Source organism: Tyto alba, unplaced genomic scaffold (assembly GCF_018691265.1).
Source record: "Tyto alba isolate M040663 unplaced genomic scaffold, T.alba_DEE_v4.0 Super-Scaffold_48, whole genome shotgun sequence".
NCBI classification, from domain to species: Eukaryota; Metazoa; Chordata; class Aves; order Strigiformes; family Tytonidae; genus Tyto; species Tyto alba.
The window spans coordinates 26,615,283-26,641,778 of NW_024881324.1; the positions used below are offsets into that span (position 1 = coordinate 26,615,283).

At 40.4% G+C, this 26,496-nt stretch overlaps 1 protein-coding gene across 11 annotated transcripts in view; it reads left to right on the forward strand.

The window, feature by feature from the left end:
• CTNND2 (catenin delta 2) overlaps positions 1-26,496 on the forward strand; it is a 699,957-nt gene that overhangs the window by 606,810 nt on the left and 66,651 nt on the right. For all 11 annotated transcript variants that reach the window (XM_042806909.1, XM_042806907.1, XM_042806914.1 and 8 more), the window contains 2 exons: positions 4,931-5,104; positions 17,749-17,899. In XM_042806909.1, the coding sequence (XP_042662843.1) occupies positions 4,931-5,104; positions 17,749-17,899 (325 nt within the window). The remainder of the gene's footprint in view (positions 1-4,930; positions 5,105-17,748; positions 17,900-26,496) is intronic.

Sequence of the window (26,496 nt, forward strand, 5' to 3'; positions counted from 1 at the left end):
ACTGGGAGAGAGCAAAATACTCATATTTAATATATGAAAATAAAACACTCTTGTTTTGTTATCACAGTAAAATCTACCATCATGTGATAATCCTTAATAGCAAACCGCACCAACTTGAGGTTGTTAATACAAAAACCAAAATATGGAGAGTACACTTCTACCGGGTTGAAGCTTTCCCTGGTATTCAGTACAATTATGCTATAAATATGGATTTGCTTTCACTAAAATGAGAAAGAAGGTGGTAGATAGATAATCTGTTGTGTGGCCCAGGGGAACATCTCAGTGAGTGATCTTTTTCTCCTCTCAGAGTTCCTTAGTAATGTGAAAACTTTGGAGTCTTTATTAGAGTGCTCATGCTCTCAAAAGTGTGTTGGTCTTAAAGATCTTTGTATTCAGCTTTTTATTCTTCCTGGCTTTCATCTTTTCTTTGCACCAGTTTCAGGAAATGAGAGATTTGTATCTCACCCACGTAACAAACAGTTTGTCAGCTTCAACCACAATATATGTGGGTAATTTCAGCTGAGGGAGAGAAGCCTGGAAGGAATATTTGTTTATGATTTTTTTTTTTTTTTTTTTTTTCCCTCCTTAGCATAAGCTAGGAAGAATAATTGCATGCAGTCGTCCTCTTTTTCAGAGGATCCTACTACATCCACAGCCTATCTGAAATAGACCTTACTGACCATTTCTGATGGTCTGCAACAATACAGTAACCGTTCCAGTAATTCACTGGGTAGAATTGTTTAGCATGCTGCCTTGGTTCATTAATATTGATCAATGTCAACTACAAAGCAACTTCTGCCATGCCTTAGACACCATTTGAGAAAATGGACTGTAATGTCATTTTGGGGAGAATATTTTTTTCACTCACGCAATGGATGTTTATATTTATGAAATACGAAACCAATGGGTGAAGATCAGGAAAAAGACCTTTGCGATTGCTTCTTGTCTGACCCGTATCAGTCCTGCATGCCCTGCAGCAGTTGGGCTGTGCAGCTGCGGGCACGGGTCCCGGCCACGCGGAAGATGTCAGGAGCCATTAAGCCCTTCAGTGAAGGGTTAGCTGAGACCACGCATGCAGGAGCAGAGAGGAGCTGAAACGTGGGGACAGGGAGTACATGACAGGTCGTAGTTGCTTGCGACCTCTACCTCCTAGAAAGCAGCTACAGTTCTGTCATGACCTTGACGAGGCTACCACAGACACAGCACGTCTGTTCTGTGTGGATGGCAGGGACACCCTCCCTAAGCATGCCGCTCAGCTGCTCCGGGCACACGCTCCACATCTGAAGAATAGCACGGGACGTTATCCAGTGTCACTGGATTTACTGAGCCTTCACTGCACGTGCATGTGAAAGACTTCCATCACCCTTACAAGGACCCTGACACATCACCGTGTCTTGAGAAAAAGGTCTTCCTCCCCAGCTGGTGATAGATCAATGCCGTCATGCTGGAAGTGAGTTGCAAGAAGGGCAGGGGAATGCTGTAATTTGTCTCACATTTTCTTTTAAATGTTTTCTCATTACTGAGCGGAATGGAAAAACCACATTAAATATTAATTTATCTCAAGTATAATTTCTAGTGCTTTATACGTACCAGCACAGCATGAACATATATACAGTTCTATTTATAACAGCTAATTTTCAGTAGTTCTTGGGAGTGTAAATACCCAAGTTTAAAAAAGAGGTTCTATCCCCACATATGCACAAAAAAACATATTGGGTAGATCTAGCACAATTGATACATTATACGTACATTGTCCCTGAAATAATATAGTAAATACCCTCTGCAAACCCTATTCAGTTGAATAATGCATCCATAATTGGTGCAAACTGGAATGAGATGGATGAAGACTTGAATTGGTGCCCTTGGACATCACAAGTCGTTCCTTAGTGGACTTAATAAGGTACAAAACCTAAATCTGGTGTGAGGTCAGATTTGAGCTGTAAGATATGTTTCTCATTTGTTTCCCAAAAAATTCTGACAGCGCAAATGATTGAATTCCAAGAGTTAAAATAAGAAGCAGGTTTTAATGTATTTTTTATGAGCTGGCAAGAAGTCATTTCTGGCAAGGATGGTGATTTATATGGAGAAGAAAGGAGAACTGAGTCACACGCAGTGAAATCAACTTACTGGTTTAAAGGCAGAAATGTACTAAAAAATTCAAAGGCACGGCTCTATAATAGTGTCAGTTAAAGGGATTGTTTCTCCAGCAGGCAATTTTCCTGTAGTTTCTCAACTACCACTGGGTATTGCTGTGCCAGTTCTTTTAAACTATGATAACTTTTGTCCAGTGCAGTGAATTTCATATCTGAGCAACTTTCTGGTTTTCAGTAACTGCTCGTGTGTATTAAATGGTCCCACTAGCTTTCCACTTTGGTGTTTGTTCTGCTTTAATTTAGAAAGAAATCATAGATTCATAGAATGATTTGGGTTGGAAAGAACCTGAAAGATCATCGAGGTCCAACCCCCCTGCCCCGGGCAGGGCCCCCTTCCCCCAGCCCAGGGGGCTCCCAGCCCCGTTCAACCTGGCCTTGAACCCTTCCAGGGAGGGGGCACCCACAGCTGCTCTGGGCACCCTGGGCCAGCCCCTCACCCCTCGCACAGGGAAGGATTTCTGCCTTAGATCTCATCAAAATCTGCCCTCTTTCAGTTTAAAACCGTTATCCCTTGTCCTATTGCTACAGGCCCTACTAAAAAGTTTGTCCTCATCTTTCTTATAAGCCCCCTTTAAGCGCTGGACGGCCACTACAAGGTCTCCCCAGATCCTTCTCTTCTCCAGGCTGAGCCCCCCCAGCTCTCCCAGCCTGGCCTCATAGGAGAGGTGCTCCAGCCCCTGACCATCTTTAGGGCCTCCTTTGGACCTGCTCGAGCAGGTCCATGTCCTTACGCTGGGGGCCCCCGAGCTGGCCCCAGCACTGCAGGTGGGGTCTCGTGAGAGCAGAGCAGAGGGGGAGAATCCCCTCCCTGGCCCTGCTGGCCACGCTGCTCTGGCTGCAGCCCAGGACACGGTTGGCTTTCTTGGCTGTGAGCGCTCATTGCTGGATCACAGTCAGTTTTGCATCCACTAATACCCCCAAGCCCTTCTCTGTGGGGCTGCTCTCAACCCACTCATCACCCAGCCTGTACCTGTGCTTGGGATTGCCTCGACCCACGGGCAGGACCTTGCCCTTGGCCTTGTTGAGCTTCATGAGGTTTTCACGGGCACAGCTCTCAAGCCTGTCCAGGTCCCTCTGGGTGGCATCCCTGCCCTCCAGTGCGTTGGCAACTCCACACAGCTTGGTGTCGTTGGCAAACTTGCTGAGGGCGCACTCAGTCCCACTGTCCACGTCGCCGACAAAAATGTTAAACAGCTCTGGTCCCAGTACCGACCCCTGAGGAACGCCAGTTGTTACTGGCCTCCACTTGGACACTGAGCCGTTGACCACAACTCTTTGAGTGCGACCCTCCAGCCTATTCCTTATCCAGCGGGTGGCCCATCTGTCAAATCCACATCTTCCCGATTTAGAGACAAGTATGTCATGCAGGTCAGTGTCAAAAATAGTGACTTGTGTTCTCAATGGTAGTAATCTAGCAAAACCTTGTTAAAATTAAATTACGTTAGTTGTTTTTAGATGAGACTTGACTGATTCTCCCTTAAGCTCTATGTAGATTTTTAAAGTTAGATTAAATAATGATTGATGCTTTCAGAAAATTAGAGATTTTAGGTCTTTCCCGGTGCAAATATTGTTGTGTTGTTTGACTCATAACCAATTAAATTAGCTGTTATAGATCTAAACAAGGAATTAATTTAGCTTGTGCTCTTTGTATGTCGAGTAGATGTTTAATGGTATGATACACACTTTTTTACCTCCATAATCGCAGTAAGCTCTAACCCAAGGCATTAAAAGGTTTACTTTGTATTGTATTGTATAATCTGGACATCTCAGAGGTGTTAGAAAAGAGATTTTATTAAAAAGTTGAGGCTTGTTCTTAACAGTGGTATTAAGGCTATGAATTTTCTAAATCCCTTTATCTGTACAAAACAAAGCAAAACAACATTACATATATAGATAGAAATCACATTTAAAATTTCATTAAAAGTGCATTCCACATCTTACTTTCATTTAAAAAAGCAAAAAAAAAGAGTCCTCGGATTTCTTTCTTTTAAGATGTTTCATGCTTAGGGGCAAGTACTGTGCATTCCACTGGAGAGGTGAATCACTGTTCTCCTGGAATAACGTTTCTGGTAAGAGTGGGTTTTGTGCAATAACCTGCTTGTTGCCCGGGTTTTAACATTGCCCATTTTGGATATTAGACGAGGGTTATTTTTGCGTCAAAAGTCTGAATGTGATGAGAGGAAGAGTGTTTTGTGAGAGGTGGTTCTATCAACTACCTTGGAGTGTCAGACCGTCCAGCTGGCCGTCTCGATGGCCGAATGCCTCCGACACTCACAGGGTGAGAAGCCAGAGGAAGTTGTGCAGTTGAGGAAGATTTGTCACACTTGGGCCTTGAATGATGTAGTTTTCCACAGTCGTGTTTTGCGTTGTTTCTTCCCTCGTGAGAAGAGAGAGAATGTGGAGAACTGAGCAGGATGCGAAAAAGGAAAATCTCCTCTTCCCATGCAAGTTCTAGATTTGCCTCCTTAGGATACGTTCACGTTCACTGGGCTTCTGTTCCCACCCAAAAAAAAAAAAAAAGCAGTGAAAAGTGTTTTTGTTATGTCAGCTAGCTAAAACACTGTGATTTCTGCCAGTGCTATGGCTCTTCTATAAGGAGTGTTGTGTAGGAAATTTAGTTTCTCTATGAAGAATCACTTGATATGCTAAAATTGAGAACGGCTGCTTGTGGGCAGATGCCTTCGCGCGCACACACATAGATATTATAGCTTCAACTGAGGCAATTCTCAAGTATTTCACTGTTCCCTGCTGACAATCTGATTTATACTTTCCAACAGTGGGATGGCGTAGGACCTCTCCCAGACTGTGCAGAACCACCCAAAGGAATCCAGATGCTGTGGCACCCTTCAATAGTCAAACCCTACCTCACACTTCTTTCTGAGTGCTCAAATCCAGACACGCTGGAGGGGGCAGCAGGGGCACTGCAGAACTTGGCTGCTGGGAGTTGGAAGGTAAGAATATTAACCTGATACATATTTCCTTTTCAATTGGAAAAGCCCCTACAGATGACAGCAAATTGGTGATGTAAGTGCATCTGAATGCTCCTGGTAGGGGAATAATCTGTTTTCACAGAACTATCTGCAGTCAAATTTGAGATAGTATTTTAAGTCCTCTGAATTGATACGGATAGTCATATCATATCACAAGTCAGCATACAGCAGTGAAAACCACATTGGTCAAGTAAAGTATGAAAAATCGTCACTGAAAACCAATATCCAAATGAGGAGAAACATCTTCCTTACAAATCTGGGTGACAAAGACATGAAAAATCAGCCAAAAATATCCCTAGTGACAAACAAATGAAACCATATTGTTTTGTCACTGCAGAAACTGGTTGACATTCTGTCTCTTAAGAGAAACCAGGCAAGAGCAGAGCAAGATATAAATGATGTGAGACCAACACGAGTTGTCTTATAATCTGCTTTTTTAAAAAGTAAGACATTATTAAAATACATTGACAATATGATTAATATGTACAGTGAGGAAGGAAATGCTCGATGAAGGCCCTCTATTTTAGCTAATCCTGTTTTTCAGTTATATTCAAAAGATCCATTTTTCTCTCTTGTATTATTTGCAGTGACTTGAGAAAAAAATTAGGAACTCATTAGGTTTTGAAAATATTTCTAAATTTAGAACAAATCAGTAAAAATCAAGATAACAGTTGAGCCTGGTTTACTCTTCAGGACAATTCCTTCATTGCTTTCCTGATGGTATAAACTGGTTTGATTGAGTGAAAGTGCTGTCTATCTAATCCTATTGTATAAGTATAATACATTGATTTTAAGTTAACTCTCAGTGGGAGTTTTTCTCATTTTACTGTGAAAGCACACGTGTATGGGGAAACGCAATTATCGAAGTTATGTATCAGAAGTTATCCTGTTTGGTTTCAAGCACTGGGCATTCATATGTAATGTGTGATTTAATTAGGCATTCATCTTGAAATGTTAGCCCTGATGCTAATAAATTGCCTTTTTTTTTTTTTCTCATGAAGTTTATTGAAGTTGAGTTGGCACGCTCAGTAGATCTTCAGAGGCATGTGATTTTTTTTTTGAGCAGTGTGTTCCAACAAACTTATAAAATGCCTTTGACTGTTGCATTCAGCGACACATGAAATGAATAACAAAGTATTTGTCCAATGATTCTTGTCCTATGTTGTGCTACGTATACAATGTGCCTGAAAATCATTATACTTTTATTATTCTCGTATTGTAGACCACATCAGATTGTGTAATCCTGGCACAGAAACATGCTAAATGTGTTTTATCCATCTGGGAAGGGGTGTAGCCTCCTGGTCCAAATGAGAAAACAATGCAAGCATATGTGCCAGGACTAATAGGAGTGTTAGAGTCCAAGTGGTGCCCCTTCTCCCATTTCTCATAAATCTGTATACCCATCATCCTTTAGTGGGCAGAAGTGCACGGTAAGAGGAAGGAAGGCTCTGCAGAGCTCTTTGAACTTTAATACTATCTGCACTGATACCATGGGAGAAGCTCAGCTGTTCTCGTGTTGTTACAACTTTTCTAAAGATTCACCAATTCCATTACAAGTGATGTGCAGACACAGAATGAATAGCCTTAATTTCACATGTCATACTAGCCATTTTTGTGAGGGGAATAATCTTCTTTGAGGATTACATAAGCATTGATGTTTCCACCTTTTCACCTTTCTTCTCCACTGCTGAAGTCTTCTGGATATAAAATGACTGAAATAAAAGACAGAAAACTCATAAAAGACAAGGTTATTCCTAAGGGAGATTTTATTTTTTTTTAGTTCCTCCAAGAAATTGTAGTTGTATAAAGAATGGGAATTTTTTTTTTTTTTTTTTTTAACTTGAAATGTTTGAAGAAGATCTTTATGACGGACTGAGAGTGAAAAAAAGAGCAAACTGCATGAAAATAAATGATGTCACTATTAATATTAATAGCAATAGCAATTGCAGGGTTTTTTTTTCCAATTAGCACTGTTGTAATACCAGAAGAATCTCAGAATATATGAGGCAGCCGTGCACCAGGCATGCTCACACACTTCCAACGATACGGTCTCTTCTGCAAAAAGTACAGTGCAGCTGATACACTCACATAATTATTTCCTAGCTGTTTCACCCTTTTGGTTCCTTTACTATAAAGGTGTCTAATCCTCTTTGGTGACCAAGAGGTTACACTTTTAACACAGGCAGTGCTAAGCCAGAGCCATTACGAAGGGAAAGGGAGCAGATAAAAGGAAGCCTGAATAATTTTCAAAAAATAAAAAATTGTGTAGGGGATTTAGATAAATATCTGCCACTAGAATTAACGGGTGATATGTGTCTAAATCCCCTAGACTCTTTTCAAAAATTTCCATCACAAAAAGAAAGAAGCAGTATGTAGCTTTAAGGATTAATAGCTGAGAGAGGCTGAAAGTTTTAATTATTTCAGGGAATATAGTTTCTCATTGATACATACACAGAAAATCAACACATGCACATAATAAATCTTAATCTGTAGGACATTTTTAGCACTGTTTCAGTTGTAGGAATTCCTTCTAAAGCCAAATACTACCAAAAAAAGAATAAAGTGTGACATGTATATTTGCATATCATTTTTCTGTGTCAAGAGAAACCATTTTGGACCAAAGTCTTGCCATATATTACCCATCTGCAAAGTAAACTTGTTTTTTTGACAATGACTAATAATGATATTTGGTCTGTGCAATTATTAGAATTAAGACAATCTATAGTGAATCAAAAAAATAAGCATATTGGTGACAAATACACTAACAGATGCAAATGAAAGTTTACCAATAAGACAGGATACTGATCTGAGCTCTGAAGGATACTTTCAATGTGAAAATTTAACCTGGGCTAGATCACGTCTGCATATCTTGACTTTGATGTATATTCTGGTTCTGAAGAAAAGATTGACAGCTTATAAACAAAGCAGAAGTCATTTTTGGAGAGGCTGTTTCAGGTGAATATAGAAGTTTGTTCATCTCACTTTCCTGCACCAAGATGTCATTAGACGGGGAGGACACTGGTATTGGAATCTGAAGGAAGCAAACCCATTTCTTTCCTGGAAAAGTACACGCATCTTCTCACAGATCTCTCTTTTTTTTTTATTCATATACTTGCTTGATACCGCTATGCAAAATATGAATGGCCCTTCTCAAATAATATATATATATATATATATATATATGGAGACAGGCAAATATGTAAGTCTTTGAGAGAGATTTGACAAATCAACGTTTTCCACATGGCTGCCAGGATACCACTTTGCTTAAAGTCTGACTACTGCTCTGTGCAGTGCCCCGTGATAATAGCGGTTGGTCACTGCGTGTCCCCCTCCCCGTGGGGTCGGTGGCCAGTGTGTCAGGCTGTCAGCGCTGTACTTGCACGCACCCATCCCCTCCTGCAGAACTCAGCTGCTACCTGGGGCTAGGTGGGTTTCTGTTAGAGGGGAGTCATTGCTTCCCACGGTTTTTATTCCCATCAAATCATAACCAGGGCAATTTCACCGTATCCTAAACTCACTACAGCGAAAAAGGAACAATGCATCAAAACGATGGCTGTTGGTTTTGGTTTTGCTTTCTTTCACTGCCACTCTGAGACACAGATTTTTCTGAAAGTAGTTTTTTTCTAATTATACTTAATATGGACTTGTATTTTAAAGCTGCTTAGTAATACAAAATAAAAACCTAGGGAAATACATTCCTCATCAAGCTTAGCTGGAGTTTTCCCTGCACGAATAAGGCTTGAGATGGGCCTTTGGAAGCAGTGAAGGCTCTTTATTTCCCGTTAGGGATCAATTTTCATTGGGAGCTCTGTTAGTTTTCTTTCCCACTTAATTTGGGTTTAACCAAGTTTGTGCAAAAATGCACTAATAGAAATAGGAGGTTTGCTGACTCACTCAGCTGTATTCTGAAGACACCTGCTTATTAAGAAATTTGTCTCACTGTAACACTTCAAGCCTGAAATCCTTTCTGCAGCCTCATGGCATTATTTATTTTAATACGTTGGATTAAAAAAATTATGAGGTATAAAATTACAAGACTCATCCTGTAAAAGAAAATCTCCACAGATCTTTTTATATATAGTCTGGTATCAGTATTTTTCCTTAGATGGTGGGAATAAAAGTGGCAGGTTCTTTTTAGTTTTCACCTTGGTCAATAGGCTATTAATACATTAAATCTACTGAGCGTGTAAAGAGCTATATGCAAAATGTCCTAGAGTTAATGATGTCAAGAATCCAAGGTTATGTCCCTTCTGAACAAAATTTCCATCTCAGGGAGAAAGGAGGTACCGGGGTATCTGCATATTACTATGTTGGTCTATAAATTTAGGCTGTCAGTTTATCTGCCAGACATTTCTGTAATACCAGTTGCTGTGAACTCATAGACTTGCAGGAGGGCTGAGGTCAGATGGGACCTCTGGAGGTCACCTGGTCCAACCCCCTGCTCAAGCAGGGTCACTGAGACCTAGTTGCCCAGGACCCCATCTAGACAGATTTTTGAATGTCTCCAAGCATGGAGACTCCACAACCTCCCTGGGCAAGCTGTGCCACTGCTCGGTCACCCTCAGAGTGGAAAAGCATTTCCTGGTGTTCTGCAAATCTCCCGTGTTTCAGTTTGTTCCCATTGCCTCTGGTCCTACAATGTTATTTTTTCTATTACATGCAGTTAAAAGCACAGTGTTGTCACCGCAAGTACGATTTCCTTAGTTTTGTCAAGCCTTTAAAAATGATTTCTTCATTCACAAGATTCTGGTTTGTTTTAAAATACTATCATAACTTATATAGGTAATGCATATCTTTCTAAAACCGGGAAACAAGATCTACTGTTCTGTTGGCAAAGTAATCGCTAATATTAGAGCAGGTAGCACACCTGCTCTGGGCCTTGGATAGTCCCTTCTGTGTGCCCAGTCTTCTGTCTCAGTTACTTTCAGGCTTTACAAACTTCCCTCATCTCCTTTAATGACAGGATGGCCAGCTTCATTTTCCTGGGTGTCTGTTAGTTCATGGAATCATGAAATCGTTTAGATTGGAAGAGACCTTTGAGACTACTCAGTCTAACCGTTAACCTAGCACTGACAAGTCCGCCACTAAACCAGGTCCCTAAGCACCACACCTACATTTTCTAAATACCTCCAGGGGTGGTGGGTGAACCACTTCCCTGGGCAGCCTGTTCCAATGCTTGATAAGCATTTTGGTTAAGAAATTTTTTCCTAATATCCAATCTAAACCTCCCCTGGCACAGCTTGAGGCCATTTCCTCTTGCCCTCTCACTTGTTACTTAGGAAAAGAGACTGACACCCACCTCACTACAACCTCATTTCAGGGAGTTGTGGAGAGCGATAAGGTCTCCATGAGCCTCCTTTTCTGCACACTACACAACCCCAGTTCCCTCAGATGCTCCCTGTAGGACTTGTGCTCTAGACCCTTCACCGGTTTCGTTGCCCTTCTTTGGACACACTCTGACACCTCCATGTCTTTCTCGTAGCGAGGGGCCCAAAACTGAACACGGTATTGGAGGTGCAGCCTCACCAGGGCTGAGTACAGGGGGACGATCACCTCCCTAGTCCTGCTGGCCACTCTGTATCTACCCTTGGGTGGATCCCGTCTGGTCCCGTAGACTTGTGTGGGTCTAAGTGGTGGAACAGGTTGCTGACCGTTTCCCCTTAGATTATGGGGGCTTCATTCTGCTTCTCAACCCTGTCTTCCAGCTCAGGGGGCTGAGTAACCAGGGAACAACTGGTCTTACTATTAAAGACTGAGGCAAAGAAGGCATTAAGTACCTCAGCCTTCTCCTCACCCTGTGTCACTGTGTTTCCCCCCTCATCCAATAAAGGATGGAGATCCTTCTTAGCCCTTCTTTTGTTGCTAATGTAATATTTTTAATTGTCTTTTATGGCAGTAGCCAGATTAAGTTCTAGTCGGGCCTTGGCCCTTCTCATTTTCTCCCTGCATAACCTCACAACATTCTTGTAGGCCTCCTGAGTTGCCTGCCCCTTCTTCCAAAGGTCATAAACTTTCTTTTTTTTTTTTCCTGAGTTCCAGCCATAGCTCTCTGATTCAGCCAGTCTTCTTCCCCACTGCCTCGTCTTTTGGCACGTGGGGATGGCGTGCTCCTGTGCCTTTCCTTCTTGAAGAATGCCCAGCCTTCCTGGACTCCTTTCCTCTTCAGGACTGCCTCCCAAGGGACTCTGTCAACCAGTCTCCTAAACAGGCCAAAGTCTGCCCTCCAGAAGTAGCAGTTCTGCTGACCCCCCTCCTTACTTCTCCTTGGGCTCCTTAACATCAGGAGCAAGTGCTGCTCTATTTAAGTCTTACAATCGTGTGAGGCCATGGCATTCCTCGGCAAGTTCTTTCTACCTCCTTTCCTTTCACTTCCATGTTTGATCATATTCAGGAGGGGATGATAAGGCTCTTTGATTAGGCAACTGCATCTTTCTGCCTTTGATACCCAACAGGTACAGTACCCATGTGAATGGGGGTTTATGGGTCATTGGCCTGATCTCTTGAGATAGCTAGACGCGATCTTGGTCTTTGTTCGTTAGGCAAGCAGCTACATTTATTTTCGTAATTCCATCCTAGAGAAATCGGACTCTCCTAGGAGCAAGAGCTCCACTAAGTAAATTATTAGATAAAGAAACTGAAAACATAAAAGGGACTGATTCGGTCACAAAATCAGTGCAGCTACTTCAAAGAGCAGTATGAAAAGAGTTTCAAGCTCCTTACCATCCAGACACTTGCAGATAATGAGTAATTATTGTCTAAAACAGCAGACATTTAGGTTATCAGTCTTCCTCTTATCAGGCAAGGACATATTGTGGGCTCCTTGCCAGACTTTTCTGATGACTCTAGTTACTTACATATTAACCCTTTGGAGTTTAATTGGGCTGTTCCGGGAGAAAGTTTCTGGATTACAGTGAAAAGGTTTACATTCATTTTCTCCAAAATATTAATATTATGAATCCTTATGTGACAGGATGGACATTTACAATACATCACATAATCAACAAAGGCAAACTTTTAAAAATAACCAATGCTTTATTCCAGGAATCCTTACCTGGGTGTCATTCCCCCCAGAGATGAGGCAGCATCAATTCATACAGGGAAACGTATTGGCTCTATAGAAAGGAAGGCAAGATTCAAGGGACAGGACAATATTCAAGAAGCAAGACCTGCTGCTGCAAGCACCCATATCACAGACATCACGAGGAAATCAGCATGGACATCAGTTTGTGGAATGGGAGCACAGTAGCTCATGGTGAATTCGTGCTCAAAGTAATCCCTTACTGTACTCAGTTTGCTTCCTGTGAGATGTGGCACTTTTGTCTCAAAGCCTTTCTTTTATAATGATATTACGTACAGTGTTTGGAAAAGTCTTTGTAATGGCTCTCAGATCATTCTGAATACACAGTACATACTTGTACTGCAGGACCAAGAATGATGAGGTGTGAGGGCAGTTCCTTCTGAACTTTACCTTCCTCAAACATTTAAGATACCTTCTGTTAACACCATTTTAGTTTTCTTTAATTTGTGTATTTAACTATACATCTTTACCCACCGGATTTTTTTCCTCTCTCTTTAAGCTTCACTGAGGTCATGGAGCAAGAGGACAGTAATCAATTAATACTTTTCTGTTGTCCCAGCACAAAGATATAGAGAACGTACTGGTGGTCTACCAGATGGGATAGTTTCTGAGAACAAAACACTGCAGTCAGGGAGCAGAAAGTCCCTAGGAAGTGCTCACTGTCTTCAGAAATTGCAAAAAGATAACCAAGATTTCAGAGCCTTGTTCTCTGTCATGTGGTGTGATTTCTCAGGGATCCCAGTAGAGTTACCTGAGTAAAGTAGATTTGTAATTTTCTAAGTATAATGTAAAGATATAAAAACATTCTCTTTTTTTTTTTTTTTTTTCCTGATTCATGTATTACGTCAAATAGGATCAGACAAAGAGGAATATTGATCTTTGATTGCTCATTGATCTTTGATTATGCAACATGCAGTTCTTTTCCATGCTCTATTGTTCCACCACTGTAGGCAGACAGCCCCTTTCTAAGCCTCTGATAGCAAATTCTGAGTTTCTCTGATCTTCCTGGTTCTGTTGGTAGTTTAGTTTGCTTTGGCATGCTTGCTGCCCTGATTTGGCTTTCATTTTGTAGTTTATGTCTCAGCAATTCACTTTAATATTCGATACCTCAATAGTTTTTGAGTCACAGTGTTGAACTGTACCAATACAATACAAATTCTAGTCAAAACTGAAGTATGTGATGGTGAAATATTCTGGAGGTACTCCGGTAACATTGGCATGGCAAGAGGGTGAATCCATTCAAAATATCAAGTGGGTACAGTTGTTGGTATTCCTTGGGAGTTTTCTGTAACTTTATTTTGGTGGGTTTTTTTCTTCTTCATTTTGTGCTGGAAATGACTTCATTTCTCAGTTTGGTCTCCTGTGGTGGTGCTTCATGGGAGAATAAAGAAAACCATACAAAACATTAAAAGGAGTTAACTGCCTAAATGCTTTTCATTTCTTCTGAAAAGAAGAATTAAGTTTTATCTAGATTAATTACTTTTTTGTTGAGCTTCAGCCTAATGTAATCTTAATCCCTAGAGGCATTCAGCTCTGGAAAGGGTCCTTTATAATCATAACTGTGACAAACTAAAAAATAATTTTCCGGTTTACTGTATTTTTCTACTTAATTGGTATGACAAAAATAAAAAGGGAACTACTAATGGAAGTGGACATAGAGATGTACTATGTACCTTCAAAGTGATGTATAGTAGTTATACCCCCTGAATTCAATTATCTGTAAAGAGTATTTGTGCACAGATTGTGGCTCCTGTGCTTGTCTCTGTTAATTTAGCCGCAATGTAATGCAACAATAATGATTTTATTTTATTTTTTGGCTCTTTGTTCCCTCTAAAGTGTTTGCTCTTCCCACAGGAGCCCTCTCTCTTTACAAACTGAGCAGTCATTTGATCGTTGACACTACCACTGATTTGTAGAGTAACAGGATGATCAAGTATATTGGCAGAGTGCCTCATTTACCTACAGATAGGCAACAAACCCTTTGTCTCTTTTCTTTTTTATGATTTTTCATCTCTTCTCTTTTATACTTCACTGAGCTCATATTAGCAATTGACCTGCAATGTGGAAATGCAGGCGCATTTCACAATGGCTTTAGGCAAACAAAAGGATCATCAGTATGTGCAAGAGCGAATCAATTTTTCCATTCTCTGCGAGAATAAAATAGCCATTTCAAGGCATCTCAATTTGAGCGTTCCTGAAATCCGCACAGCGCAGCATAATTGCTTGCAGAGACTTGTCCTAATTGGCAGCTTAAGGAAAGAGACACAGACAGTTCTTACCACTTTCCACACGGAAAGTTCTCCAGAGACTGTTGAAACAATTAATAGACATTTCTGTCTTTCTGCCTAAGGTGCGTGACTTCAAAACGCAGATGAAATGATAGCAAATCACACATTGAGGAGTCTGTGAACTTTTCCCAAAGCAGATGACATCCTCTGGAAAAAGAGAGCTGAGGGGGAGAGCAATGCGCAGGGGAGAGGAGAGGTTTCATAAATACTTTTCTCTCTTTCTCCCATTGTTCTATGTATGTGTGTGCATATGTGCGTCTGTAAAACATTATATCTGGATTTTTCCCCTATGAAAACTTTGGAACTGTATTTTTTACTATCGTGATCAAATTAATTGGTTCATTACAGATGCTGAAGACTTGCATGTCATTTATTCAGTAAGGAGGTTTATATTTTCTCTTTTTTCCATACTGAGTTATTTCAGTGTTTCTCCTACATCATCTTCTAGTCTCCCTAGGGTTAAAAAAAAAAAAAAAAAAAATTCTTTTAAACTTTTCTTTTGGAATGGATGATGAAAATACTACAACCCAAGAAGTCTGTTGTAAACCTGGGTTTCATAAAACGAGTGCTTGTGTTTTCCCTTGGTAGCTGACTAAAAAAAATATCAAAGGAAAACTGCTTACTGAGGTTTTAATATGGAGGTTTTTATAATATTGTGAATGATCTATAAGATCATTTTAGATTCTCTATGGTATTGACTAGACACAAGCAAGTTGGGTTTTTTTCAACAAAACCCACCCCCACTGATTGCCCATGTGATATGTACTGGAGGTGCTACATCTCTGGTGTCCTTTGCAGTGAACAGCAGCATCTGTCAGTGTACTGTCTGCTTGCTTGATCTCTTACCTGACCCGGACAGGCTCAGTCCTTTCTCAAAATAGTCTCATGGCTCCCGTGAACTGTCTCTCTGGCAGGCACCTTGTAACCACAGCGGACACAGCAGAGGCCTCCCCAGGGAGAGCTGTAGAAAATACAGCGATGGGAGTTTTAAAGTGCAAAGAGCTATTGTGTTGGGAACTCCCAGCTGCAGGTGAGAGTGTGGTTAACCGGCAGGTAAATATGTGTTTATTAAAACAGGAAGCTTAGAAAGATTAATTTGGTGTTTTCGTGGCATCCTTTAATACCCTATCAAAATCAAGGCATAGGAAAGAAATTATTTTTCAACAGATACGTTCTATTAAACTCACTGATCCTTAAGATGGGTTTTAGTTTTTTACCTGATGATCACTCTATAGGTTCTAGAGAAGAGGCTGGAGAAGAGAGCGTAGAGTAAGATCAATCAGGAATCCTGCTAGCACTTCTCTCACCTAAAAGCTATTTGTTTTGCATCAGAAAATGATGGCACATTTACGTTTTAGACATATTACATTACTGTGCTCAGTGATGCTGAAAACCCCATGTCCCCTTTACCTGACTTGAAAGCTTATCGTAACCATTATCGCTTTTGTCTACAGCAAAGTCCAGCCAGCTGGATTTTGTTATGCATAGTTACTACAGAGGAGAAATAATAAAATAATATTACTTAAATGATGGTTTATTTTCCTTTTTCCCAGTTTCCCCTGAATGACATCACATGGAATGAATTTGCACTCCAGATGTTGCGATATTGCAGCCCTTGTCTGTCTCTGTATCTAGCGTTCTTATCATAAAATATATTCTAGCTTTTGCACCTGTCTGTAGTATAAATAGATGCTAGCTTTTAAAGTGAGCACTTCAGCTGTGGTAAGAAGAGGCAGAGGTTAAGCATGGCCTGCTGACAGTGAGCGTGCTCACCTTTTTCTGATGCTGTATTTAATGGAATTTGGGTTTACTCTTTCTGTTTACAGAAGAATACTATTGCGATATAAGTGTTCTTTAAGGTGTGGTCTAACTGTTCTTTAAGGAAGGTTTGTCAAAAGAGAAGAGTCATCGTGATATGAAAATCCTAAGTCTTATCATCCTAGTTTCTAAAATATTTGAAATATTCAGAGACTAAGGGCTTCCAGAACTTTGTCTTCACTTTCCAGGTACACTGGTGGGATAAGCCTCCATGCCGTAGCACTGAAAGGAGGGAGAAGCTCTGCTTCAATAAATTCCTTTTGACTATCAGTAGAAGGAGCATGAATGTGAACTTTATGAAAATTCCAGGGAAGAGTTCAGGATGCAGGAAGGAATATATGCCTAGTAGATAGCTTGTTTTGAAGAGGACTGAGCTGAGAAGACCTGCGCATGCTGCAGGTGTCTAAACATCTCAAATTTGGCAATACCCATAGATTTTAAAACAACAAAGTCAGTTTTGGTCTTGTTTATGTTTTTTTCCCCCTTCGGGAGCAAACAGTGGAATGAGAAAGAGGATAGTATAGTTAGTCTTTCATGCCTTCACGTGCTGGGAATTGCAAGTTGTGCACGTTGGATGGACTTTCTAGTCATGGCACGCTGCACAGATCCCACCCATGTGGAGGTTCACTGGCATGATAGTTTTTAGAGGGTGTTCTTAGAAGTTAACTACCCACCATTTCTACCGTCAAACAAAAAAAGACGTTCACGTGAGAACACGCTGCTTTGCTTTGGGATCAAGACAAGGGCGTGCCAGTGGGGTCGTGCTCAGCTGCCAAGTGGGAGATGCCTACAGGCCTCTCCAATACGATCAGCAGCTGGGTTTATCCTGTGGCCACACGGTACATGCCACAAATCACAGCACGGGCCTGCACCTCCCTCAGGTCAACTCTTACGGGAATCTCGAGCTCCTCGATGTCTTCCAGCTAAGACCACTATCAGTGCCAAAACCAGACATACAGTTGTCCTCATGTTTCTTTCTGAAGAAGTTGACAATCACAGGAGAAATTATAACGGCATTTTCATGTTTTCAGAGTGAACAGTTCTTATGGTAATAACAAAGAAATACTCAGACCTCCTGAACGTGTTTTGTAACATAAATTTTAGTGAAGTGAAAAAGCATCATTAGGTGTTGCATAAGAAATGCTGATGCAAAGCAAGTGGCCTTCAGGCTTGGGCTGTAAAAAATGTAACCAGGTGTGCTAGGAGTAAAGTCAATTCATCATTTAATTTCTTTGCCACCATAAAAAATTAGCACAGATTTCCAAATCAAGTGGTTGCCTAGCATCATAAATGCAATTATTTCCCCTCTTTTCAGTTTGCATCCACATGCTTCTGCTACCCATAACTCTGTATCTGTTATAACTTCAGATGCCTTTCTTTCTGTAGTGGATTTCTCACTCTCTTCTTCACACTCTCTACAGTGGTCCGTGTACATCCGCGCTGCTGTTCGCAAAGAAAAAGGATTGCCAATCCTGGTGGAACTGCTTCGAATAGACAACGACCGGGTGGTATGTGCAGTTGCTACAGCTTTACGAAACATGGCCTTAGATGTCAGAAATAAGGAGTTAATAGGTATGTTTTTTCCAAACAATCTATATATTCGGTGGGTTTGGGTGTTTTTTTCCCAGTTTGCAGCAACATGAGCACAATGAAAATCATTATTCTCACATTTTTTAGCACAATTTCTCTAATTCTTTCTCTAATGTGTCATAATCAGGTTTTATGTGACAGCCTACTGCTATATTTCAAGCAATTGTTAAATCAATTAAACATCATGCAATGTTTTGTGATCTGTCTTGGTGTAATCTCAGAAGAAAAGCAATGGCTTTGTTCTGCTTTAGTACTTCATTCCTAGGCTAGCAGTAGCACTTGCATCTTCCAGGTCAAAGATCGAAACAGAGCAGCTACTCCTGATCCTCAGATTATCTATTGCAAGTAATTTTAGGGTCATGAAGTGACAAATCACAAAGATTTTAAGATGGTTCCAGGAATTTACTGGGCAGATTAGTAGCTCCAGCAAGAGAACTGGGAGATGATTGATTCACAAACACATATGCAGTTAAGGAAGAGGACAATAATTTACATAAGTCATTGTTGCCCCTGAATTCTGATGGCATGGTAAGCAAACATCTTGTTGTTTAGGGGTTTTTTTTAGTTTTTTGGTGTTTTTTTCTTAGCTGAAATTCATCCAAACACTGTGGATTGTTGAACTTTTACTTTCATGTTCTGTCTTTCAAAAATAATCACTTCCTTGATCTTGAACTCTTTCAACAGTCATGACAAAATTATTTCTACTTCTTCTGTACATGAAGAGCATATTTTTTATTCATTTTTGCTAACTTGTTAATTTGTTACGATTACAACAAAATTCTCCTCCTCTGCGTTTAATTACAGAATTCCACAAATAGATACCTTGATCGTAACGTTTTATTATTTTATTGTATCCAGTGCTATCTCAGGGCTAGTGCTTCATTACAGTCGTGCTCTGCAAGTTAAAACAAGGCAATTACTTCTCTAAGGTATTGTACGAACTTACAGAGAATTCACTGACAAAATATTGTAAAGCAAATAGAGGTAGAGGTTGGTGAATAGTGTAAACGTGTTGTGATTGCCCCGGGGTTGAACACAAGACTGATGCTTTACCTGCAAGACCAGCCTGCACGTTCAGCTTTCGCTTGTGTTATAGTTGATAAAATTGGCATGAAATTAGCTTTGTTCTATGTATTGTGTTCAGCTTTCAGGAAGCAGGATGCTGCATGTGTGTTCTTAGTGGGCTTTTGTTTTCTGGAAATTTAAAGTAGAAGCTATTGCTGAGGCAAGTATATCAAGCCATCTAATCAGGATTAATAACAGGCCTTTTGTTTCTTCCCATCCTCCACATTTGGTCTACAGCATGTCATAGTCTCTATTATTTAACATCTTCTTCCTTTATTTGTGGGACTTCCGCTACAGGGTTCACAAACCACATTCATACTGAGTTATCTTCCATGATCTTTTATCTCTATTTATGATTACCACAAGAAACACATTATGGTTGAATTTACAGAGTATAGACATGGTTTGTAATGCCGTGAATTAGACTAGATATGGTTGCCTTTTCTGTGCTCCGATTATTATTTTTTAATGGAAAGTTTTATTTCCTTCCTAAATCTGAAAATTTAATTTAGGAAAGTAAGGCTACACACGTGAAATTGAGCTGTCTTAATGTATAGTGCCAGTTAAAATAAAGGGTAAACTATGGATAATAAGCTTGCACAAGCTCAGCATTTTAATATTTTCTTAAATTCTTGAAGAACATGTGATATAAATGAAGATGAACTTTAAAAAAAGTGGAAAAAGTTTGTTGAAAATAGTTACCTAATCAATTTATTTATATAGCCAACTTGTAATGGCTATACAGTGCTGCTCAGATTTAAGTTATTTGTGGGGTGATTCTGGGGAATTGTACTTCGGAACTGCAGCACAAATTTGCTGCAGTTTAATAAAAAGTCCAAACATGTCAATATGACAGGGATGTTAAGGCTATAATTCCTGAACCATTTCAGCTGTGATCTTCGTATGTTCATTTATTTGGCTTTCATCATTGAACTTCAAAGAAACATTAATAACAGTCATTATTTCTCTTGTTGCTGAATATCTTTTAGCAAATAGGGCATATCACAGAGCTCATTTTCAGAAATGCTAAACACCTGAAATGGTCAAGGATTTCAACTCATGTTGTAGGCAGTCCATTTTTGTGAATATTGAAGTTTCACATCTGCTACGATGCCTTAGCTGTTGTTATGGAAAGGAAGACTCAAAAGGGTTCAAGTTAGTTGCTCAAGCTTCTTTCTGCCTAAGCAGAATCGACGTCCTGTTTATCTTTCCTCTTTGCAGTTTTTGTTTGTGCATCATATTGTTGTGGTGACAAACTCTACCTCACGAACTGGAATTTCTGCCTTAAGATAACCTTTTTTAAAGGTGAATTTTTCAACTGTATATATAGTAGAATTACATAAATAAAATTGAGTTGGTTGGGTTTCTTTAATGCATCTATAAAGCTTTCTTTTCAGTGGTGCTGTGGTTCTGTTCCCAGCTGACAACTTTTTACTGAAATGTGCCTAAGAATTAAGTATTTCTTTCTGCTGCTGCCAAGCAGCCCATAAATCAGTGTTGAGGCACCTGGAAAGCTTGCTAAAATCCAGACTCACCTGTACCGAACTACAAAACAAACAAACAGACATTTTTTTTTAAAATGGCCAGGAGTTTCTTTCTAGACTTCATTGAATTGACCAATCTGTTTTGGTTTTCACACACATCTCTCAAGTGTGTTGTTATATTGCTAAAGATTGGTGTCAGGCTTCTCTTATTATTTGCCTGAGCCATTCCTGTAACAGCATTTTCTTTACTTATAGTGAGGTCTTCTTCCTGGATTTCATCCCTGGCACGCTTCACGTCCTTAAAAGGCCCGTGTTTTTTCTTCTTCTCCATAGCTTTTGCATTGTGCCGTGTGTCTCCAGGCCGAGACAGCAGGCATATTCATCTTTCTCCTTCCCAAAATTAAACTGCACTCAAAGACATGGTAAATGTGGCCTACTTAGTACTGGCCCTAGGCAATCCAGCACTCCTTGGCCATACTGCCTAGGTGCATGCCTAGTCATGGTCAGACCACATTCATTTCACACTTGCCTTTCAGGACCCTTGTCTGCATGAAATAGTACCAACTGTATGTCACTTCCCAAGACTGCACCTCATGGGAAGGTTTATCAGCCTTTTCTCTCTCACAGCAGCACCATAGCTGAGGGAAGTCTTGAAAAGACCTACAACTGATATTGCCTGGTTTGTTCTTCTCTGGTTTCAGCACTCTAGGCTGCGTAGCTCCCCTGTGTACGTCTGGTAATCCAGCACCTTCTTGATCTTTTCATGTGCTCTGTAAGCATTTTGGAAGGCTTGTTTCCTTTCCTTGAAACACGTCCCATCTCTGCTTAGCTTCTGCCCCCAGCCTCATTAGATGCCTCAGAGCTAGCTAAAAAAACCCACATTTTTTTTGCTTTTGATTGTTCACTTAGATAGAAAAAAAAATCACTTTTGTCCCACAGGTTATCCAAGAACTTTGGTGATGACCTATGTGCACTTATGTCATCCCCATGTTCCTTCCTTGTTCTTTTGTCTTTCCATTTCAAAAAAAAAAAAAAAAAAAAAAAAAGGGGAGGAGGGGGAAGTAGCATAACAGACCCACCCTTCTGTGTCCCTCAGCACAATATAGGTGCTTGTCAAGCTTTGAGCTCAGAGGGCAACTGAACACCACACAGCTGCTCACTCCCCCCTTCCCCCTTAGAACTGGGAAGGAGAAAATAAAGTAAAAGGTTCATGAATTGAGATAAGGATAGGGAGGGGTGGCTCACCCATTACAGTCACAGGCGAACGAGAGACTCGTTAGGGGAGAAAAGGCATCAATTTAATTCTGACACTAACAACAACAACACTTAACAGACAGAGTAGGACAGTGAGAAGCATTGCCACATCTTGAAAACACCTTCCCCTATCCCCCCCTTCTTCCCTGGGCTCAGCTCTGCTCCTGATTTCTCTACCTCCTCTGTCCCAGCAGCGCAGGGAGCAGGGGATGGGGGGGTGTAGTCAGTCCTGCTGCTTCTTCCTCCTTAGGGGTGGGGGACAGGATGGGACTCTTCGCATTCTTCCCCTGCTCTAATGTGGTTCCCCTCTCATGGGACAGTCCTCCACAGACTTTCTGTAGTGCGAGTCCTTCCCATGGACTGCAGCTCTCCCCGAGCTGCTCCAGCCTGGGTCCCCCCCGCGTGTTTCAGTCCTCCCAGCGCTGAACCACAGCAGCGGGGGCTGCTTCTTCCCACAGAGTCCTGGCCTTATTCAGGCGCAGCCACCTGCTGTGGTGTGGAGCCCTCCTCCGTGGGCTGCAGGTGGGTCTCTGCTTCACCGTGGGCCTCAATGGGTGGCAGCCCTGCCATCTCACCGCAGGCTGCAGGGAGGGGTCTCTGCTCCTGTGCACCCCCCCTCCCCCCTCCTTTCTTCCATTGACCTCGGTCTTAACATGGGTGTCCTCCTCACAGCTCCTCATCACAACTCCAACTCCTCCTCCCAGGTTACCCTTCTTAAATACATTATCACAGAGGCGCAGCTGATTGGCTCGGCCTTGGTGCAGGGGCGGGTCCCACTTGGAGCTGGGGGAGCTTCGAGAAGCTTCTCACAGGGGCCAGAGCTGCAGCCCCCTCCCCTGCTACCGAAAACCCACCACAGAAACCCAGCACATACCTACACGAGCAGGTACAGGCTGTCGTTGTCTGAAATTTTCACAGGATTAATCTCTGTCCCCAAAATTTGAATTCGCGTTGCTCTTGTATATGCATGGCATTTACCTTTGATTTTAAATGACTATTGTGGCATTTTAAAGTGTAATAGGTGGTCTTTCAGAAGAGTTAAGCTGATTATTCAAGCTGTTCCAGATGAGAAATTTGCCACTGTTTGTGTACAGCAGAATATGTACAATATAGCATTTGCCCACTTGAATTACAATTTGAAACTTGTATTAGTATTGCATTTCGTACTGTTTAGTGATAACTCCACAGAGTGAATTCAGAGCTGGAGGTAAAATTTGTAAAATTTCAGTGCGCAGTTTTGTGCTTCAGGTCTTTCTATCAGTTTCCTCTTAGCCTGACAGTGGTTTCTAATGCTATTCTGGGTCACTGCTGATTGAGAGAAGGATTGTACTAGTAATTAAAGAGCACCATTCTTTCTCTTGGCCTGTATTTTTGTAGTTAAATAAATTAAATAAAAGATTGTTTAAGATTGTTTTAGAGACTGGAAGTAGTTCTATCACTCACCCTTGGAAAAAAAAAAAAAAAAAAAAAAAGAGGACAATTCTACCTAAAGGTTTTTGTTGACTTCTTGTCCAGTGTAGGAGGTATGTCCTTATGTATCTCTTCCCTTAAAGTGTGTAGAGAATCCATGTGTCTATTCAGGCTCTAGATTCTAGCGAGTTTGTTGGGATAAATAGAAGTGTTGCAATATTTAAGACATCCTTTTTGAACCTATTGCTGTAAAAGCACAATTCGGATAAGTTAAGTACAGATAAGTACAATTTCTTCTGCCTTTACAAGGTTTTGAATCAAGTCCTGAGACACAGCCTGTAGCGGGGCTCATTTTTTAATAATTATTCCTGAGTTGGGGCCTACACGGTATCAGTACTGAATTTTTCTCATTTCTCAATTCCTGCTCATTTGTTGGTAATGCAGTTATCAGGTATACACAAAATTCAAGGATAGAATATCAGTTAAATTGTTAGTTAAAGTGTGTTGGAACCTGCTTGATCTTGCCAGGTGTCTAAAAGTTCATTGTCCAATATAAGATACCTGTATTAGACTAGCTTATAGTTGACTGAGACAAGGAGAATCCCAGAAAATGATTTATTTTATCTAACATGATAAAATGGATCTAACCCTGTATTACTGTCTCACCGTTGTTGGGTGATAAAAAAATTGTAGGGAATGTGTAAATTGCCACGGAGTGTATGCCTTGCCATCTCATGAGCAATGTGGATCTATTTGGATGCCTGAAATTACTGGTGTTTCTTTCAAAGTTTTATTGCTAAACTTGAGAAAGTTTGATTGAAATATGTATCAGGAATTCACAACTCTGATGAATTGTTAGACTCACAGAATGATTCAGGTTGGAAGGAACCTCAGGAGGTCATCTTGCCCAGCCTTGCACTCAAAGCAGGGTCAGGTATGTTATTTCAAAGTGTGATATTGATTCACATTTGGAAAGATTTGCTTTCAGCTGTTAGGCTGAAAACACGTCAGAAACAAGTATTTGCATTCTCAAAGCAGAACGTGACTCTTCTAAGATAGAACACCATGTAGTTATTTATGCTCTAGAACACAGCCACATTTTAAGACCGTAATTTTGTTTCAATATTAGTAGTAAATCCAGGTAAAAACAGTGTTTAGTTTTGTGATTAGAAGGACAACAGCTATAAGAAATTCTAAGTCCTAGTAATGTACATTGATAGAGAACCCAGGGATGGGCTGGGAGATGATTTAATCAAATATACAGCTATCATCTCACTTAGAGTGTTTATATGCAGTTTTCTCTCCTTTTTAAATGTGAGCACTTCTGAATTTTTCATACATACATCTGCAAGGTTCTGAAAGACACTGACTTTTTTAATTGAATATTTAATTGACTTATAAAGTATCTTAGTCACTGAAATGTTGAGATAAATTGACAATGCACAAGATGCCACAAAGCATTAATCAGGAATCATAGACATTTGTTCAGAAGAAGGTGAATGCAGACTATATGCTGCAATTTGTTTAATTCGTGTTAGTTTTTATTGCATTTCGTTTGTTGTGTTTAATAGTTGAGCTGTAGAAAACCTCTATTACAATAAACAGATACCTGAATAAGAAGAGGATGTCATCAAAAGTTGATTTAGGAAATCGAAGATACAGTCATGCATTAGTAGCTAGTGCTCCTTACTTTATATCAATGAAGAGAAAGATGTTAGTTAAGGTGGTAAATGCATAATTAAACTTTGATGTTTTACAACATCTATATGGCAAAATCCAGACTCCCTGGTTTCTATTGTTGTATACATAAGTTAGATGAGAATTTAAACTGATAAAAGTTTAAATTTTAAATATTTTTTTCCATTACCGTGTAAAAGCCTTGTGACAAGGAGATTTTTACTTCAGTCACTTGTGCATTGCCTTTTGCTCCAGTTTATCGCAAATATATTTCTGACAAGCAGACCTGGTAGTTATAGAGGTTAGGAAAGGTTTCCTTCCTCGGTCATTTCTTATTAAATAACATTCTCAAGTGAAGGGATTCAGGGGGAAAAAAACAGGTTGGTAAAACTGAATTCTCATTTTTACTATCGAAGTTAAGATCAAGCATTTTCAATACTAGATTAAGTCTTTTACATCTGAACTTCCCTGTTGACTAAGTATGCCTGTCTGGATTTGGAGGGATTTTTCTCTACTGTGAACCATCTGAAAAACCTGGTGTTTCAGCTAGGCTTCTGCTGTGGGCAGAGAGAAAATGGCACCTCTAGGTGTTCATCCCACTCACCTCTATCACTTAAAGTCTTGGATCCTACCGTGGAATGGGACAACCTAGAGAAGTAGCCAGAGACTCGGTGGCTAACTTCTGGGTGACTGAAAATAAGCAGGCAGTTTGCCATTAGAAGTTGTTCTCATAATGCAGAATAAGTACTCTTCTGCTCCCTTTTAATTACCTCGGTAGATTTCGCAAGTAGAATTAGTGAAAAAGCACTACAGTTTTTCATTGTCGCTCAAAACAACAGAAATAACTATATACAGGCTCAGATCTAGGATAATGAAGAATAACACTTTCACAAATCTGCTTTTCATTGTAACGCCAAGTCAAGGAACGGCACAGCATTTCATCTTCATAAAGTAGGATCAAGATGCCTCGCAAATACTAACTATGACCCAGCCCAAGGTTAGCTATTCCTTGTAGTAGAATAACCTGTGGGGAAATGCCTAGAAAATGACCGTATTTCTGTTTTAAATGTCAGAGTCTTGAGAGAATCATCCTCAGTATTGCACCATGACAGCTTGTCTAGATGATAGCGGTCATTATAAATGAAGCCATATAATGTTTTAAGGTTTATAAACCTTAAAGCCTTTATTATAGGTTTTATAAGTTTGTATTCACATTCAGTATTACTTAAGAGTAAGTTCTCAGTACAAGTGGTAAAAGTTGCAAAGTCTTGTGGAGATGGCCTGGGAAAGCCTAGATTCAGCATGACTGCCAAAGCCACCACCAAAAAACTACAAGCAGCCATCAGATGTGCCTTTTCCCTTCTTTGATGAGCATTTCACACATAAGAAAGTGCCCCGACCTGCACCTTACATTTTGTCTGAGATAAACAATTTCTGTTTGGCTCTGTTCTTCTGCACAAGGTAGAAAGCAATTAAACTGTAACTGTATCCGCTTTTCTCACTCAGAAGATTGACATTTCAAACAATTCAATATTAATTTTCATCTCTGTTTCTCAGTGTGTTCATGCTGAGAAGTGCTACTTACCTTTTGAAAATTTGGAGTTCTGATCTAAAAAGTGCATATAATTCAGTCGCATATTTCATAAAACATGCAAAGGTAGAAAAGCAAATGTCACAAACTGCCAAAGT